At 41.0% G+C, this 20559-nt stretch overlaps 1 protein-coding gene across 2 annotated transcripts in view; it reads right to left on the minus strand.

Annotated features, from left to right (window-relative positions):
* The window catches only part of gtpbp1l (GTP binding protein 1, like), a 59515-nt gene extending 40113 nt beyond the window's left edge, over nt 1–19402 (minus strand). Inside the window, exons 1-7 of one of the 2 annotated variants that reach the window (XM_084319234.1) lie at nt 19346–19402; nt 18873–19051; nt 18091–18202; nt 15130–15310; nt 11461–11644; nt 9694–9858; nt 8836–8959 (exon numbers count right to left, since the gene is read on the minus strand). In XM_084319234.1, the coding sequence (XP_084175360.1) occupies nt 8836–8959; nt 9694–9858; nt 11461–11644; nt 15130–15310; nt 18091–18202; nt 18873–19040 (934 nt within the window). In that variant the 5' untranslated portion in view covers nt 19041–19051; nt 19346–19402. Of the gene's footprint in view, nt 1–8835; nt 8960–9693; nt 9859–11460; nt 11645–15129; nt 15311–18090; nt 18203–18872; nt 19242–19345 lie in introns of those variants that run through there. The other variant, XM_084319233.1, reaches the window with a different exon arrangement.
* Between the last annotated feature and the right edge of the window lie 1157 nt (nt 19403–20559).

Genomic DNA, 20559 nt, shown 5'->3' on the forward strand with positions numbered 1-20559 from the left:
TATAATGTCTGTCAAGTTTAATTAACTTCTTATGCTGCTGCGAATGTCTCAAGTCGAGTTGATGTCGTCATCAGTCCGCGCACGTTAGCAGTTAGCCGACAAGCGGAATATCTCATGACAATGTAATAAATATGACACTAAAATACTCTCTTCCGCCACAATATATTGAAACGACGTCCACTGTATACCCACACTACTATAAACATGGCCTCAGAATTCACGCCACACACATACTCGGCACGTAAATATATAAAACATCGCCGTGCAAGCTAGTTATCCTAGCCAGCCTGTTGTTTCTAAGCGAATGTCTCGAGTCGAGTTTATGTCGTCATCAGTCCGCGCACGTTAGCAGTTAGCCGACAAGCGGAATATCTCATGACAATGTAATAAATATGACACTAAAATACTCTCTTCCGCCACAATATATTGAAACGACGTCCACTGTATACCCCACACTACTATAAACGTGGCCTCAGAATTCACGCCACACACATACTCGCCACGTAAATATATAAAACATCGCCGTGCAAGCTAGTTATCCTAGCCAGCCTGTTGCTTCTAAGCGGTGTATTCCATGACAATGTGCTAAATATGACACTAAAATACTCTCTTCCGTCACAATATATTGAAACGACGTCCACTGTATAACCCACACTACTATAAACGTGGCCTCAGAATTCACGCCACACACATACTTGGCACGTAAATATATAAAACATCGCCGTGCAAGCTAATTAGCCTAGCAAGCCTTGTCGTTGAGTTAGTCCTACCTCTGGGTCTCCTTCCGGGTCTCCTTCGCTCTCGGCCATCTCCTTCACCGATTGGTTGTTAGTGCGTGCTCATATCCAAGCTTGGAAAATCGATATATCGAAACTTTGCGACCACGTTTCATGTTTATTTCGAGGAAATAATTTATCGTGATAGTTATCGTTATCGTTTTATCGCCCAGCCCTACTACGTATGATCTGATGATGACCGGATGGGCGGGGGGTCGTTTATAATTCCGTGGGCGACGTTATATCATTCATCTAGTGTGGGTGATATGATCATTGGAGCAGTTAGTATAGAAGACATTACAAAATAACGCTGAAACTCACCGTAGCTTCCTCGCGCCGTTGGGAGATGAGCGTGGAACAGAATTGTTTCTATTATGGGATATAGAAATACCCGATCCATTTCCAGGTTGTATAATAGTATATACGTCCAAATCATGTTGTTTATCAAGTTATTGGCAACGGATCGATATCCATTGTGTCGAGCTCGAGTCCCGGGACCTATAGCGAGTGATCGGACCAAATTGAAATGAGCACCAGCGTCCACTTCCCTGTTTATGCCCTGGGCGATCTGCCGATCGGCCACCAGATGGCGCTCTTGAACCGTTAGAGAGTTGACAGGGGCTCACCAGTACATATAATGTCTCCGGGGGAGAAATATGATTTCGATCACAGATTTTTGAAATATTGATATCAATGACGCTGTACAGCGTCATCGGCAGAATAAGCATGGCGGGGAATGAGGCTGAAAAGCGTCAACGGCGATTAAAGGGTTAAAATGCTAACGCTATTAAAAAAAAATACAGTGGAGGTTAAAATAAGAATATGACTTGGCCTGGAAAAAAAGTTTAGTCAGGAGATTTTTTTTTCTTTAATCTTTGATTTTGTTTTGAATTTTCCTTTATCCATTTATGCTATAACGTTGCTTGGACCAGCAGTCACAGATTTTGGTATATTTAACTCTTTCAGTGCCACTCACGAGATTTCTCTGGTTTTTTTTATAGGTGGTTGCGTGCCACTCACGAGATTTCTCAGAATTATTAATTTTATTTTTTTTTTGCGATCTGAAAAATTATTGCATCACCCGAGCCTACCCGACTATAGCCGAGCTGCGCCGGTGATCACTGTGGAAAAAAGCGCCCCCTGTCGTCTCCCAGATGACATAAGTGATTTTGGAATGGACTCAATGAAAATGAATGGGGAAAAAAATCCGGTACTCCACATTTTCCAGTTCACTGATCCAGCCGGGGTTACCACAGTTCATTCTGGAGCCTCAGATCCCCGCGGATAATGGAGATCTACTGTGTCGCGTTGGATCCATACACGTATCGATTTTTTCGAATGGTGATCAGGAATTGGAATATACCAGTTGGATACCATCTGATGTCAGGTAAGGACTCTATGTTATCAGTGGTAGGATAATCGGAGTAAGTTTGATGAAGTTATAAGCTGTTTTGTGAAATGTCTTCTTTCGGTTTCACTGTAAAAGTCCAAGAGGAAATCAACGGAGCGATTATCAGTGCGCGGCCGTAATGTGCTTGTGTGCACGTATAATATTGATCATCTAGCGTTTATTTGAAAACGATTCATAAAAAGGCCGACGAATATCAACGTTGTGGAATATTCCACTAAAAGACGATTTTCATAGAATGCTCCAGAATGAGCTGTTTTTTATATCAAAACGGGGGCTTTTCTAACTGCTCTGAAACGGAAACGACGCGATAAAAAAACAATCTGTCTTCACAGCACTGACTGGAAAATAGTCTTTGATAATGCGATGGGCAGATTAGACACATAGCCATAATTTAAAACATAGATTAGGCGATATTAACGTTAACATTGGCGCCGATGGTGGCATTCAAGCGGTAAAACGGAAAACCAGGCGTGGCACTAGGGATGGGAATTGATAGGATTTTATCGATACGATTCCATTATCGATTCTGCTTATCGATTCGATTCTTTATCGATTCTCTTATCGATACCTGATCAATTTATAATTTAAATAAATAAATTGGAAATGCAACAGAACTAAGCTGGTTAGAATAACAACATGCAACTTGACATTTCTGATTGTCATTTATTGTTGAGCCCCCATGTCAGGGGCGACAGTGGCTCGGGAGGTAGAGCAGTCGTCTGGCAATCCGGAGGTTCCCGGTTCGATTCCCGCTCCTCCCGGGCAGCGTGTCGATGTGTCCTTGAGCAAGACACTTAACCCCTAACTGCTCCCGATGAGCAGGTTGGCACCTTGCATGGTTGCCTGCGCCGTCGTTGTGTGAATGTGTGAGTGATTGGGTAAAATGTAAGGAACAAATTGTAAAGCGCTTTGGATAAAAGCGCTATATAAAAAAGCAGCCATTTACCATGTCAGAAAAATACAAAAACTGTAAAAAATAAAACATTAACTATAGCCTACACTTAAATAAAATAATGTATTTGAGATTCTCTTAAAATGTATTTATTTTTTTATTCTTAAACTAATTTAATCTATTGAATAACAGTCGTTATTCCTCTGACTTCTGTCTCACACACACACACACACACAGACACACAGAGCTCCCTCCCCGGGCCCCTGTCCTGTAAAGTATTGGCTTGTGTTGCTACACGGACACATTTGTATGTTGCACCATGGTACTTCCTGTCTGACGGACTCAGAGTAGAGACTTAGTAAATAAACAATCCGGCTCTTATTATATGTGAACTAACGAGTACAAGGTTTACACAACAGTCCCCACCCGCTGTTTTATTATATTTGTACCTGTACTATCCGCTGTCAGCTGTTTATCTCTTTGTGAGCTTGATTAAATAGCGTTAGCTCACGTTAGCTAGCGATAGCTCCGCGGCTAATTTTAGCCCACCCTAAACTAAATCAATGACTAGGTTATAAAGCATTCAAGTAGTTTTCACTGCACATAGAAGTAGCCAAACAGCGGGAGCATTTCGGGAGCATATTACCAAAACCAAGGCAATTTCGAGCCCTTAATGAATCAAATAGAGTCTGCCATGGCTACATGCCAACGCTAACATTATTACGCAACTAGGAAAAACCTGGCAGCGATAAGGGAATCGAAAGTCACGGGAACCACACGGTTCCAGGCATCGGCCAATTAGGAACCGGTTCCCAACCGGAACCGGTTTTCGATTCCCATCCCTACGTGGCACTGAAAGAGTTAAGGGAGCCTACTTGTTTCGGTTTCGTCGATAATCCAATGTACAGTTACCCACCCACCCCCCCACCTCCAATGTACAGTCCCCCCCCCCCCAACCTACCCAACCTCCTCCAATGTAGTTTCTTTGTCAAATGTATATACTCTCTTTTTTAGACTCTTATTGTATCACAAACAATACTGTATTTGTAAATCTTGTATGTCATAAATGTATAGATGTAGCAGTACTGTCTATCTGTATGCCATGTATGTCATATATGTTATGATGAATTGAAAATGATGAATTGAAAATGCTGTACTGTATTGTACCCATTCTGCAATCTGTTAATAACAATCAATCAATCAATCAATCAATCAATCAATCAATATTTAACAGCTTGCAGAATGGGTACAATACAGTACGGCTCAATACACAATTGTTAACACTTTGATTGCCTAAGGCTAAATTCATGATATACCATAGGTTGCCAGCTCTATTTGTCTATGGAGAAATTCCCCTTCTTTGCAGGGCTATAACTTTTTTAATTCTATTGCTACATTGCCATTATTAGGTGCCTGTTTGAAATATAGTTGTAACTAGTGTGCCTCAACAATATTCCATGCATCGTAATTTTTTTTTCTCATAATCAGGTATTAGGGCCCATTCAAAGTCCTATATGTATTGTTCATTGTGTAGCAACGTTAAACTTTTTCATTCACATATTCATAGTAAAGTATGGTCTAATGTATAAGTATGTTTTCATCTCTTTCTGCAGCTTTCTCCAGAACGTGATCTATAGCCCCAAATGCATTATATTGATGATGCAATAGTTTTATGGCAATCAGCGCGATATAAAAAATTCCAACTAGACGTACTTCTAGAAGTTACTACACATCATCTGATGTTGACCGGATGGCCTAGGGGGCGTTTATAATTCCGTGGGCAGCGTTATACCAATCATCTAATGTGGGTCAAATGTTGATAATAGCAGTTAGTATCGAAGACGGTAACGTTACACGCTAAAACTCACCCCAGTCTCCGCGCGCCGTTGGGCGATCATCGTAGAGTAGAAATTGTATCATTATGGGATGTAGATTTACCCGGTCCATCTCCAGCTTGTATAATGGTATATACGTCCAAATCATGTTGTTTATCGAGTTATTGGCAATCGATCACTGTGTATTGTGACGAGCTAGAATGCCGGGACCTATAGCGAGTGCCCGGAAGTAATACGGACGTCCAGCACAACCTCTATGCCGCTTCCTGTTAAGCGATTGCGCCGATCGGCCACCAGATGGCGCTCCTGAACCGCCAGAGAGCTCAGTGGGTCCTCCTGGTGGATCTCAGGCCAGCGGAGGGGACATATGAATCCGATCGCAGATTTTTTAAATATTGATATAAGGACGCTGTAAAGCGTCCTCCGGCAACTTGAGCATGGCCGGCAATGACGTGTAAACACGTTTCCTGGCAGCCAAAGTGTTAAGGGGCTGCAGACCAGAGAAAGACTTTCGTCTTGTTTACATCAGGGTGCCCCCATTTTCAATTCATAGTGACATTTATGACATACACAACATTTATGGCATAGGGACATACATGACATACTACAGGTATATAGTAATGTTACATTTGTGACATATACGATATGCAAATATACAGTACTGTTACCCAGAGATCCTAACAGAAAATATATACATATGATGGGAGGAGACTGTACATTAGGAGGGGGTGGGTGGGTGCGAGAAAAAATATACATACGGTGGAGAGAAAATATATACATACGGTGGGGAGAAGACTGTCTACAGCAGGGGTCAGCAACCTTTTTGACATGGAGTGCCTGTTTGAAATATAGTTGTAACTAGTGTGCCTCAACAATATTCCATGCATCGTAATTTTTTTTCTCATAATCAGGTATTTTTAATGATAATTTTTACATTATTACATCATTATTGTTATTGTTATTATTAACAATATTATTATGATGGTTGTATCAACCCTAAATCTGAGTTGGGGGGGGGGGGGGATGCAATGCAGACAAACAGCTGCATACAGTGCAACCATTTCACTCACTTTGCCCATTCATTTTTGGACACATCACACACCATCGGTGTGTGTACTGTACGTGTGCTGTCATGCCTAATGAAGAACACCAGGAGAACACCAGGATGTGAATGGAGGGTGAATGTGAGGTATATCGTGTAAATAAGTTTTGATTGATCGCAAGACTACACTGTAAAAAAAAGTAATAATAATAAGTTACCAGAACTTAAAAATATTGAGTTCAGTTACTGTGCATTAAGGTTTTCAGTTTTCAATCCATAATAAGTTAACAGAAAAATAAGTACACAACCACATTATTTCAACATAATAAAAAAAAAATGTTTATTGTCATTGTTTTAAGAACACAAGTTGACTTGGTAATACTCACATTTTGAGTAAAGAAAATGGCTTTTAACATGTGCAATGTTCAATGAAATAGAAAACTAAATAATACAATTTGTTGATTAATCCCACTGGTCACAATGGTGACCGTAATAATGTTTTTGTTATAAGGCTCTGCAAATGTTACTGAATGATGTAGCAATGTATTTCCAGCTAAATTGAAATAATAAACAAATAAAGGGTCTCAATTAACACTTTGGTCGCCAGGCTTATATTCTTAATAAACCATCCCACGCCAGCTCTATTTATCTATGGAGAAGTTCCCCTTCTTTGCAGGGCTATAACTTTTTAAATTGTATTGCTAAATTGACATTACTATGGCCCATTCAACATCAAGTATCTATTGTTCAGGGTGTAGCAACGTTATACTTTTTCATTCACATATTCATACTAAAATACGGTCTAAAGTATAAGTATGTTTTTATCATTTTCTGCAGCTTTCTCCAGAACGTGATTTATAGCCCTAAATGCATTATATTGATGATTGTATACAGTTTGATAGCAATCGGCGCGAGATAAGAAATTTCAAATGGACGTGCTTCTAGAAGTTACTACTTATCATCTGATGTTGACCGGATGGGGGGGGGGGGGGTCGTTTATAATTCCGTGGCCAACGTTAGATGATTCATCTAGTGTGGATGATATGATCATCAGAGCAGTTTATATCGAACATGTTAAAAAATAACGCTGAAACTAACCGTAGCTTCCTCGGGCCGTTGGGCGATGAACGTGGAGCAGAAATATTCCTATTATGGGATGTAGAAATATGCGATCCATCTCCAGGTTGTATAATAGTATATACGTCCAAATCATGTTGTTTATCGAGTTATTGGTAACGGATCACTATCCATTGTGTCGCGCTCGAGTCCTGGGTCTATTAGCGAGTGATCGGACCGAATTGGAATGAGCACCAGCTTCCATTTCCTGTTTCCGGTTTGAGCGATCCGTCGATCGGCCACCAGATGGCGCTCTTGAACCGTTGGAGAGTTGAGAGGGGATCAACAGTAGATCTCAAGTCTCCAGGGGAGAAATATGATTGCGATCACAGATTTTTTAAATATTGATATCAAAGACGTGGTACGGCGTCTTTGGCAGAATGAGCAAGGTGGGGAATGATGTGGTAAGGCATTTTTGGCGACCATAGTGTTAAATATGTGGTAGTAAAAAGAACCTGTGGGAGGATTTCAACAAGATAAATGCGACAACAGTGCAAAATATTTCACTATAATATTTCAAAAAAAAAATATATATATATATATAAAAAAATGTATGGTGCCCCCTGTGCCTATGAAAATGCCCCTGCGTGCCTATGCAGGCATGCGTGACTAGGGTTGCCTACCCCTGGTCTACAGATACACCTGTGTGATGTTGCTACGGAGTTAAGCTAATAAAGGATACTCACAACCACAGCAGAGGACTCACGTATTTGTACTGTGAAGTAACACGAAAATGACAAATGTGTTGCTTGTTTTTCTTTTTGACATACTTGCGGCACACAGAACAAGTTAACTCACCACTAGCCCGCAGTAGCCTAGCCAGTCTCTTGAAACACCGCTATCTTCAAACTTCCATTCCTCTCTAAACTTTCTTTTGTTGGGTGGCCCCGCTCATCCTTTTCGTCTGAGAACACTGCGGTGGGTTTTCTTTTTAGCGGCCGGCTTACTCCTTCCATTAACGTTATTATGCTAACGTTAGCTAATCGGTATAGCAGGCGTGCGTAACGTTAGTGCAATTACATTTTCATATAACAGGCTGACGTGCTCCGGTAGAGCCGTCGCGCCTCCGCTAACCCTTCGATAAGCTTTGTGGTCCGGGCATAAATGTGTCCATAAATCCATTTATTTAGATCCAACAGTCTGAATGTATCTTGTGATTATTATACATTTCCGACAACAAACTATTAGCGTAATCCTGTCTCTCGGTCGCTGCGTGCGTCCTGCCATTATCGCTCGCCATGACTCTGCTTGGCGTGGCCCCGGTAGGGAAAAAATGCCCTTTTTCATGATATTTGACGCCTCCGATTGGCTCCATTTAGTTTCAATCTGTATGCATCTACAAATCATATTATACCAGGTAGCCAATTGACGGGAAATCCATCAGACTCGGAATCAAATTGACGGAACTCCAAATCAAATCGACAGAAATCCGTCCCAAGACGGAACGCTTTAAGTACCGGGCCGAGATTTATTTCACGTCATAAATACAGGCATTAAGGGGTTAAGGTAAATGGTTTATGATTCTATCTGCACATGACATGGTAAATACATCCTGTGCAAATAACCTGTTAATTCCCATATAATCCCATTAGATTCAGACTCCTTTATTGTCACATATTTTCAGTACCTTACAGCTATTAATTCCCATAGAATGTGTCGACTTTGAATATTGCAAATTCTTTAGATTTTGCAGCCCTACTAATATCACATAAAACTATTAACAGTTGATACTAATCAATTGATAGTGTGAAGTGTCTCTTTACCTTGTAGGATGTTGGCTGGGCACATGTCTATTTTAGTGACGACTACAAACACTGGCACGTTGAGAGCTAATGCCAGGCCGAGGTGCTCTTTGGTCATGCCAACGATGCCAGCGTTACTGCCAACCTATGAAGAGAGAGAGAGAGAGAGAGAGAGAGAGAGGGAAAGGCATTATAAAATGACTGCACAGTAGAACTTGCGGAGAAAGCATTACATTCAGAGTAAAGCCATTGGGTCTCAAATGACTTATGACAAGAAATTTGCTCTCAGGGCCATTTGAGACATCTTAGGGCCGGTTGTGAGATTCCCCAACCGTCCCTAAGCTTGGATTCGGCCGTGGCTGAGAGCAAGATTTAGGAGTGCTGAGGAGCACACTTAACTTGACAGACTGGTGTGCTCCGTGTTCTTAAGGGCTTTATTTGGGACAAATCATAGTGATTCCTTCATGTCAACCCTACAGGCCTCCTTGGAATTAATTAATGAATAATAATTCAAATAAATATGACAATATTTGTACGATAAAAAATTACGCATTTGATGTCGGAAAAATAAATAATATGGATTCATCTGATCATAGGGCAGCTGGATTAACCATATCTGAACCAGCTATTTTGGACAAATGTATAATTACATACCCTTTTCTTCTCCGTGCATGCATTAGGCTTAGGGAACAGCCGAGCTGTTAGCCTAGCTTAGCGTCATTCACTGGAAGTAGGTGTGCCAGTGTAGCCTACTTCCCAACAGTCATGAAATACACTCGAAATACAACTCCAAAACGTTCCTGTAAACATGGTGTGACCTGTGTATTTACCATGTGGAGAAATAAAATCCTCCCTCCCTCCCTCCCTCCCTCCTCTCACCATCAGCATGCAGAAGTCAGGCAGGTGTCCGGTCATGCCGAAGACAGTGGTCTTGAGGTACTTCTCGTGGCCGGCGAGGTCAATGAACGTGATCACTTTGGAAGACTTTTCACAGATCTTAGTCCAGTCCAAGCTGCCGCCATGGCTGTCAGGCTTATTCACTACCTGGGACCGACAGGAAGGACAACGGTAGAGAGGAAGAGGGAGGAAGGACAACGGTAGAGAGGAAGAGGGAGGATCATTCACCGACTTTGGACAAGAGGAGAATATAAATTCAGAAAATGTATTTATATTTTCGAAGGTTTCTAACGTTAATTCCAGGAATAAAACATTCATTCAGAAAGTTATATTGTTGATGCTTTTTTTTATCTACTTTTTCTCCTCCTATTTTTCTGTATTTTTCTCCCATCCCAATTTTAGTCGTTATGACCCTTCCTGGTCGTTGCGCGCATTTGCCCCCCACTTGCCGGTCTAGGGAGCGCTGAAGTCTATCACATGCTTCCTCCGATACATAGGACCCAGCCAGCAGCCTCTTTTCACCTGACAGCGAGGACTCTCACTGGGGAAGTGTAACGAGTGGGAGGATCACACTACCCTCCCCAGTTCCCTCCCTCGCTGTGTAGGCGCCCTGACCGACCTGTAGGAGTCGCTGTTTTACAACGACCAGGACCCACCCCACCGGCTTTCCACCCGCTGACACTGCCAATTGTGTCAGTATGGACGACCGACCAAGCCGGAGGTACCGCGGCAGCCGGATTCGATCCCACTGTCTCTGCGGTGGTAGACAGACGCTTAATCCGTTACGCTACCCGGCCGCCCCATATTGTTGATGCTTGAAATGTCTAAGCTTCCACGTTAACGTATGGTTTGGCTTTTACTTAATAGTGAATTTGTGGTGTTTTAACTGGATATGTTGGCATATAGAATGCTTAAAACAGCCTAAATAAATGCACCATCAAAAATACATTCAGAATGTTCATCGATACTGACCTTTTTTATATCCCTTATTAAAGTTAATTGATTGTAATTAAAACATTTTAACTCAACACATCGCCCAACCCTACTAGACAGTGGTCAAATTCTTCACAATCTAATACTAAAGAGGGAGACGGGGGCCCTGGGGAAAACTATTTTCAAATGAGGTCCACAATCATATATCTATTTGATGTCCTTGGTATAAAAAGGTTTGATTTAAAGTGCTTGGTCATACCAGGCAAGCCAGTTGACCACTAGGGGGCTCTCCCAAGTCCCTATTTGACCTCTTCTACCCTATCCTGTCCTGATATTTTAATCTCCCTATTCTAGGTCCTGTGTTCCAGGTCTCAAATATATTGATGGACATTGCAAAGGACTTTTCCAAGCACTATTTTTCATTTTTTAAGTGCATTTAAAAGGATACAATTAACTTTTATATAACGTTTTTAATAAAAAAAAAAAATCAATATTTATGGCTTAAAACCAATTTCCGACAATTAGTTACACTTTAAATAAAAAACTAAATGTATTTCTTGATTCAGAACTATTTGATCATGGATGAACAAAACGTATCTGTTTTTTTGCATGTTCACCGGAACTTATTAGATCCATAGCTATAATATTTAATATAGGTTTAGCACTGCAAACACCGGCATTTATCCCCATTGAACAGAGCGCTGGCACTCACGGCCCACAGCGCCCTCTGCTGAAAGGCACCTGATGTGTTAAGGACCTTGTGCGAACCCCCCCCCCCCCACACACACACACACATACACATACACACACACACACCTGTCCCTCCTGGTCGAAGCCCAGGATGTCGTTGCCCACGCTGCTGGTTCTGCCACTCTCCATCTCGTGCTTGTGTCTGAAGAGCTTTTGACGGGCAAAGCCCCTGCCATTGTCTAGCTCGCCATGGGTTAACACCCCGAGGAGGGTGCTCTTCCCGGCATCCACGTTGCCTACTACCGCCACCCTGTGGGAGAAAAGTAGATATATGAGAGAGAGCGAGCGAGTGAGTGAGACACACACACACGTCCAGTATTTGTGCCCCCTCCCTGACCAGAAACTGAGCTGGTTTACACTGAGAGCCCTTGATTTACAAAACATTGACTGCCCCCCCCCCCCCCCTCCCCCAACTACCCAATGTGAACCTGCTGATCAATCAATAAATAAATCAATAGATCCATCCGGCCAGGGTCACACAGCAAACTTCCCCATTCTGTCCCACTGCCATCTTTCCATCCCTTGTTCCATCAAGCCCCACCTCTCTCTCTCTCCATATCCTATCCAGGTTGCCCATGGATGCTGACCTGAAATCAGTTTTTGCTAGGGATGTCCGATATTATCGGCCGATATTGGTATTAAAATGTAATATCGGAAATTATCGGTTTAAAAATATATAAAAATAAGAAATACGTTTTTATTTTTACATTTATTTAACCTTTATTTACACAGGCAAGCAAGTAAGAAGAAATTCTTATTTTATTTATTGTGAAAAGTATGCATAATGTGTTTTTTGGGGGGGGAACCCCGCATATATCGGTATCGGTTGATATCGGTATCGGAAATTAAGAGTTGGACAATATCGGTATATCGGATATCGGTATAAAAAAGCCAATATCGAACATCCCTAGTTTTTGCCATTTATACACTATATGAAAAAAAAATTAGGAGCACCCACCTAAATGTAAGGAGCACCAACAATATATACCGGTAAGTAATATATGTTTTTTTATTGATAAAAAAACCACAATATAACAGTACTGTAATGCAGTAAAACAGTGAAAGTAGCCTTAAACTATAGTATAGTGTAGACCTAGTTAGGGGTGGGAATCACCAGTTTCATCACGATACGATACAATATCGATTCTTTGGACAACGATACGATATTTGCCGATATCACAAAGTCTGCCACGATACGATACGATTCGATTCAGGGGCCTGCGATCAGACCCGGCGCCATGGGCGGGCATTAGGGGGCCCACCCTGGTAAAAAATTTAAATTAACATTTTTTGTCAATCAAAGTCGACTATCCAAATCCTTAGTCAGGGACAGCCCTAGTGGGCACTGATGTCAACAACAACACTACTGAAGCTAGCACGGCACTCTGTGAGAATTTGTTTTCTACCCTCAAGAACGTCTTTACAGAACATTGCCTTAGTATGGCTTCATCGACGCAAGGCCAATTTAATTCAGTTGGCATTTGAGAAGGACTTAACAAAAAAGTTCAGGAATGAGTGGAGGGGCAGTGTTTTAAGAAGATTTCACTGTCCCCAAACGCTGCTTGCCACTCTACTAATGAGTAGCCTGTGGAGGAATTTTGTTAGCTTTTTTATGCACCTTATTTTTGTCAGTTCAGTTCAGTTTGTCAGTGAATTCAGAAGTGTTGAATAAATGGAGACTTTTCAAAGATATAGAATAGAATAGAATAGAAATGTATTATCCTGAGGGAAATTTGACACTGCAAATCACTCAACATTAAACATTTAGACAGAACAAGTCACGAATAACAAAACAAATGGCCTAAGAATAGAATAGAATGAAATAGAATAAAAATAGAATAAAAGATACAGTAAATAAATACAGTAAAAATATACTGAAGTCTACAGTAGGTGTAATATTGCACAGTGCTGTTTAAAAAGTAAGAGTCCAGGAAGATGGTAACTGTCACTCTGTGCTCAGTGATGCAGTGTAAGTGAGGCACAGTGATGCATTGTATAGTCTGATGGCTGTCGGAATGAAGGACTTCCTGTGCCGTTCAGTGCTGCATTTAGGTAGTGTGAGCCTATAACATGCTCCTCCTGTCAGCCAAGTCTCTGTATAGTGGGTGGGAGGGGTTTTCCCTGATGGCCTGGAGCTTAGCAAGGTTCCTCCTCTCCGCCACCCTCGCTAGAGTCCAGCTCCACCCCAACCACGCTACTGGCCTTCCTGACCATCTTATACAGCCTGTTTGTGTCCCCTGCTCTCAGTTCGCTGCCCCAGCAGGTCTGTTATATATATCCGTTCAGTCTGTTTTTGTATAAGTGAATGTTCTTAAGATAGAGAGAAATTTGATTTGTCAATTGCCTCTCTGCCGTTTAGTTCAGCACCGTGGGCAGCTGAAATGTATAAAAGGGAACCTGTGTTGAAAAACCATTGTGCCCCCCCGAGAACATTTTATGCCCCCCCACTAATTTGTTTCTGCAGCCTGGTCTGCCTGCGATCGATATGAGACAATATTATATGACCATTTAACACAATCAGTAACATTTAGATTTATTTTTGAGCTCTTCCAGACATTTAAATGAAAAACAATCTATTGTTTTTAATACAAATAGACCTCCTGTTCACTGTAAAGTGCCACGTTTTGATATATTGAGCTTTAAACTTAAGTACATTTTTTTGGAACTCACAACACGCAACCTAAAACCCCTTCCTCTCCCAAACCGTTCCTGCAATTGTTTTATGTTGCATGATGATCATGAATACATTTATTATGTATTGTATTTTTTATGTTTAAATATCAACATTATCTGTCCATCCTCTGTACATTTACTATAAATATACTATACTTCATCTGGTCTTTCCAAACGCACACGCACGCACACACACACACACACACAGGGAGAATGCCTGCCCCTGCCCCCGCCCCCCTTCCTCAGTCCCCTCTGCTGTTCTCTCTGTCTATCGCTCTGATCAGGATTAGCTTGTTAGCTTACACTAACGTAACTTTCATTTCGGTCTTTAACACGACGTGGGCATAAAGGAACAGCGAGGATTGCAAAGCATGTTAGATGCATTTGACCCGTTGCGGAATAAAACAGCAGGGACTTGTTATAGTCACACTAGCCTTGCTCTGTTGCAATGTCCGCGTTCCAGACGCTACTGCTGTGCTGTGAGCCGAGTGGATACGACTCTCCACGGGATTTTCAAAATAAGAGCATCGCAATATGGTCGCACCAGAACAATTATTTGCACTCGCACGAATGCTCCGAATTATATTTTGATGTCGCACAGATACAATTTCGGTCGCAATTTCGAGCCCTGTGAACTATATGAATATATGCTAAATTAGCATTTTTTTTTATTAGATTAGATTTAGACTATTGGTTTATTAGATTATATATTGCATATATTTAGCATTTTAGCATTTTTATTATATATTAGATTTAGGTTATTAGATTATATATTGTAACTATTTATTGTGGGGGGAAATAACTGAGAGGGCACACATACCCTCATCTCACACCTTGTTGTGTCCAGAGTTAATTATATTGTATATTGTTTACACTGCCCTTTTATTGTACTATAATTATGTGACCTGTACCTGTATGTCTTCTACTACCTGTACCTCCCCCTCCCACATGCTGCTATGATACCTACATTTACGCAAGGGGATCAATAAAGCAATATCTTATCGTATATCAGTTCCAAGCGGTGACTTAACTCCTCTCTCTCTCTCTCTGCTCCTGCTTTACCTGACTTCCAAGAAGTCCTGCTCGCCCACGCGTCGACGGATGAGGTAGTCCCGGATCTTCCCGGCGGCGTCCATCCTCTCCCGGAGCAGGATGAGGTCGGCCTCCGTCTGCTCACACAGCGAGCGCACAGTGGCCACAGAGGCCTCCATGTCCTTCTCCACCAGGCCGTACTCCCCACCGTCTACAGCGGGACAAACGGTGAAAGGATGGAAGGTGATATATTCCAGGGTTCCCGCTAGGGGTGTAACGGTACACAAAAAACCACGGTTCGGTACGTACCTCGGTTTTGAAGTCACAGGTTTACGGTACAGTGGGGGGAAGTTTGGCTTTCCATGTTCCACTCAGGGGTGATGTAGTGTGCAGTAACTAATTGTACTTGTATGGCTGTCAACGAATATTCTATATTGAAATTAATAATCGAGTTGTGTGTGTTCCAGTTTTATGTACTGTAGAGCTTAATACACTCTGTACCGATCCCAAATACCACCAACCTGGTTGTGTGGCAATAAAGGAATCTTGTAATCGAGTTTTGAATAAAATTCTGCACGGAAAGAAAATTCTGCACGTGCGTTCGTTAGTGGTTAACGTACCGTTGTATTAGTTCGGTACACAGCCGTACTGAACCTTAGGTCCAGTACTGAAACGGTTCGGTACGGATATGTGTACCTTTACACCACTAGTTCCCACAGACATTGCTAAATGAAATTCAAGGACTTTCAAGTACTTTTCTAAGCACAATTTTCCATTTTAAAAAGGGAATTTAAAAAGGATACAATTCACTTTTTAAATGCTGTTTTTTTATTGAAGATTCATTCATGGGGTGCTGATCCTCTGGGGTCCGTGGTCCTGGGGTGGGAGTGGGGGAAGAATTGTATTTTGTGGCGTCTGTGATCATATAATTAGATGTTCTGTATTTATTATCATTATTGTTATTATTATTACTATTATTGTCCTGTGAAGTCTGGTTTATTATTATTATTACTGTATTGTGTGGTCATGTTTTATGTAAAAGAAAAGAAAAGAAAAAAGTGATAAAAAAAACTAGTTACTAGTAATTCATACTCGTTGCAGTTTAATCTAAAACAGGGTGGGACTAGAGCCATCACGGAATCGCGGACGGAATCGTGGAATTGAGCAATAAAAATGGAATCAACTATAAAAAAAGAAGAAAAAAAAATTTACTTTTTCTTTTTTTTATGTTGTGGGACTTTATAAAAGCAGCACAATGAACACAAATCTGTCAGTGCCGAGTCCGACCTCATCTTAAATAACAAACAGCATTGCTTGTTGTAGTTAACAAAGAGAGGCAGAGTTGATTTTGCAAAAATATATACTTTTTTTATTTATTTTTTATAATCGAATTTTATTTTCATTCGAATCCCATGCCCATCGAACGAAGCTTCGAAGTATTTAAGACAGCCCTATTAAATGGACTGTTATATCTTATTAAATTGTGGACATTTATTCATTCCCACTTATTAGACACTATTTCTGATGGTAAAATGAGCATACAAAGCAAAATACAGAATTCTGAAATATTAAAACGGAAAAAAACTGAATTTGGAAAAAAATAAAATGGATTTGGAAAAAAATAAAACGGATTTCATATGGCTCTAAGTGGGACCTTTCAGTTTGTCCAGGCGAGGTGGTGGTGAGTGCAGCTGTGTCAGTCAGTTTGTCTCAGAAATGGCTATTAGGCTACTGGACAAGACAAACTATATCACATAATATTCGTGAGCATCATTTAAGTCTGCTATTCGGACACATTACAGATTTAGTTTTCTCTACGATAGAGATGAATTTAACAGCGACTGAGTGTGAGAACAGCTAGAAGGTCCTGGGTTCAGAACCTGTAAGTCACTTAGGATAAAAGCGTCAGCTAAATGACTAAATGTAAATGCATATGATATTTTTCACCATATCACCCACCCCTATAGTGAAACCAAGCAGCCAGCCTGCCAGCAAGAGCTAGCTGGCTGATGACTGACTCACTACAGCAGGGCAACAGAAAGCCTTCACACATGCCCCTTGACCTCGACAAGCCATATGGGTCAGACATGTTGCTGTGGTGGGCAGAAAATAAACACATACACAAGGGCTTTGTTGGTAGCAGGTGTGTGTGTGTGTGTGTGGCGGGGGGGGCGGGCTTGTCAGAATGGACACTGAGCAACAGACAAATAGCCTAGCTGCCAGGGAAGGCGCAAAGTGCATAAGCTGACAGCTTACATGACGAACTTCCTACTTCACATTTTTGAAAATCAAAAATGTGCATGCCTAATTAACGACAATCTCTCAGCATAATATGTTCAAATTAGGGATGCTCGATATTGGCTTTTTTACCGATACCGATATACCTATATTGTCCAACTCTTCATTTCCGATACCGATATCAACCGATACCGATATATGTGGGGTTTCCCCCCAAAAAACTGAATAATTTCAGGTAATTAACATTACATATCTCTTGTTGTGGAATTAACACAACATTATGAATACTTTTGACAATAAAATAAATCAGAATGTTTTCTTACTTGCTTGCCTGGGTAAATAAAGGTTAAATACATTTTAAATAAATTTTAAAAAATAAAATAAAATAAAATTTTTAAAACATATCACATTTTAATGCCAATATCGGCCGATAATATCGGTAGGCCGATAATATCGGACATCCCTAGTTCAAATGTTCATTTGTTTCAGAGTAGATTATTGAATGTGGCAGTCCTGATTGGCTAGGTCACGCCTGGAGCATGTGACTGAACATATGGGATATTACATCTTCCAGGTCCCTACACAGTGGGGGGAAAAGTCTCAACAGAATTCGATGACTTTTCAGAACAAAAAAATCATTTTTCCATGCTTCAACAACACAATATTAAAAATCTATTTTCTTCTGTTTATATTGGCCAAGGGAACGTTGAAAGAGAAAGTGAGAGGAAGATGTGTTGCTGGTTGGCTTCTTACCTGAACCCACTCCCACCACGTATATCGTTTCTCCACAACCTTCATCCATCCGCTCTCGGAGCTGCCGTAGTAACGAGTCATACTGTTCCCCCGTTGGGCTGACGAGAACCAGCTGAGGAGAGATTCACAACACACAACTGGCAGTGTTGAATCCATTGACAAATAACTCACTACTGATGCTTTTAATTCAACAGAAGAAGCCCAGATATTTTTCTTTGAGAAACTGAGCCAAATGAGCATAGACAGAAACAATGTTTACAGAGCCAGTCGTATTTTGTCTAATCTACAAGCTATATATGTATGCAACATTCAATTAAGCCTAGTGCACAATATATATTCTACTAAGATGAACTACCAGAGCAAGCACAATTAACAAACAACGATCATAGCATAGCATTGGTATGTCATAGTAGTGGATTGCCAGCTGGATACAGTTATGTGGCGACATACGTGTCATTCATTTGATCATGTGTTTTATACTTTTATAGACACCTAAAATGCAAAGTGTCAAATGCAGACAGCAACTAACCAAGCTAGAAAACTGCAATTCCTTGCTTACAGCATAAAGAGTTAAAACTGTTGAGATATTGAATTGAATTATGATGATTGAAAATGGGGGACCCTGATGTAAACAAGACGAAAGTCTTTCTCTGGTCTGCATCCCCTTAACAATTGTGTGTATTGAGCTGTACTGTATTGTACCCATTCTGCAATCTGTTAATACAATACAATTTTCAATCAATCAATCAAATTGGCTGCAGTAAAAAAAAATATGGGCCTACCTTACTACTGAAGTCTAACTGATCCGCGGGCTCGCCGTTAGCGTCCTCGCCGTCCTCAGAGCCCTCTGCGCGGGTCCGGTCAGGTGCGAACATGCAAGCGGGCACTATAGACTCTGCTGCCGGTGGTATTGCACCTAAACCTGGCTCTGTCGCCGTTAACGACGCCATGTCCCCGGAGCCTGAGAACCAGGTCATGCAAACAGAACCAAAATAAATAAACAAACAAGCAAACTGGCTGTCAGTCCCCACTAGTTAGCTGTGTGACGTTAGCTGTTAGCTAAAGAAGTAGCTACCATTAGCTGCAGCGTTACGTTCAATAACAAGCTAGCTAGCTATCTAGGACTAAAGAGGGGAACTTGTTAATATGATTTGTAAATGTCAGTTACGTTGTCCAATTCATTTGCATTGTGAACTTCCATTGTAGCTAGACATTTGTTGGGCGAAATTTCAAACGTTAACGTTACCAGACATACCAGAGAAGTAGCCGACAAGCTAACTTTAGTTGCTAGCTTCGATTTGTGTGGGTTTCGTGTAAGCCACGCCCCCTGACCAAATACAAACTTACGATTGGCTACGGTGCTTGAAGCCCCGCCCCCATCATCTGTTGACCAGTGGTCACTCACTGTCAACACTGCTCTGGGTCAAAACAAAATGAGGTTATTAATAATATAAGACTATTTGATAGTACTCTATTTGTGCTGGCTCTAACAGCTACACCACGGAATTGAATGCTGTTTGCAGAAAGAAAGAAATCATATTATCATATATTTGGCTCTGAAAACAGCCTAGGGTTAAGCCTACACCTGCAACTCAAAGACAGAAATAATACAGTTTTATTTATTTTGATCAAGAAGCATTAAAACTCATCTCTCTCTCTCTCTCTCTCTCTCTCTCTCTCTCTCTCTCTCTCTCTCTCTCTCTCTCTCTCTCTCTCTCTCTCTCTCTCTCTCTCTCTCTCTCTCTCTCTCTCTCTCTCTCTCTCTCTCTCTCTCAGTGTCATTAAAAAATGAGGGTACCCCTTCAATTCACTCAAGTTTAAATAAAGAACAAATAAAAAAAGAAAAGCTGTGACTGTGTGTGATGTGATGTAAATATTACTCAAAACATTTTCATCCTTCTTTCTAATAGGACCCCTCTTATGCATTGTCTGCATCTCCTACTGGTCTAAAGGCCAGACTCTGTGACGCCTTGGCTAGGGTGGAGTGTCTGAAGTGAGAGATGAGGACCGCGAAAGGACAGAGAACAGAGGTGACAATGCATGGTCTTCTGAAGGATCTGAGGGGGAAGAACCTCATGAACGAAGAGCTGAAAGAGAGGCTCAATTTTGACTCTTGTAAAATTGTAATTAGACACTTTCACATTTTATTTTATTTATTTTTTATTTATGTAATTTACCCAGGTAAGCAAGTAATAACAACTGCTTATACAAAAGCAGCCTGACCAAAAAGCAAAGGCCTTTTGAGGAAGGGGGGGGGGGGAGGCTGTAACAAACAAGCTAGGTTATGTGCATGCATACAAGTAAATAAAATACAAAATGACAGTAGCAATAGTATACAAGGAAAATTACAATAAATAAGGGAGAGAGAAGGAAAGAGAGAGAGGGAAAAAGAGAAAGCAGTGTACTGTACTTAAAAAAAAGATTTAAAAAAAATAAATAAAAGAGAATGGGAGTGCTGCTTGTATAGTA

The sequence above is a fragment of the Notolepis coatsorum genome, assembly GCF_963971535.1.
Source record: "Notolepis coatsorum genome assembly, chromosome: 7".
NCBI lineage: Eukaryota > Metazoa > Chordata > Actinopteri > Aulopiformes > Paralepididae > Notolepis > Notolepis coatsorum.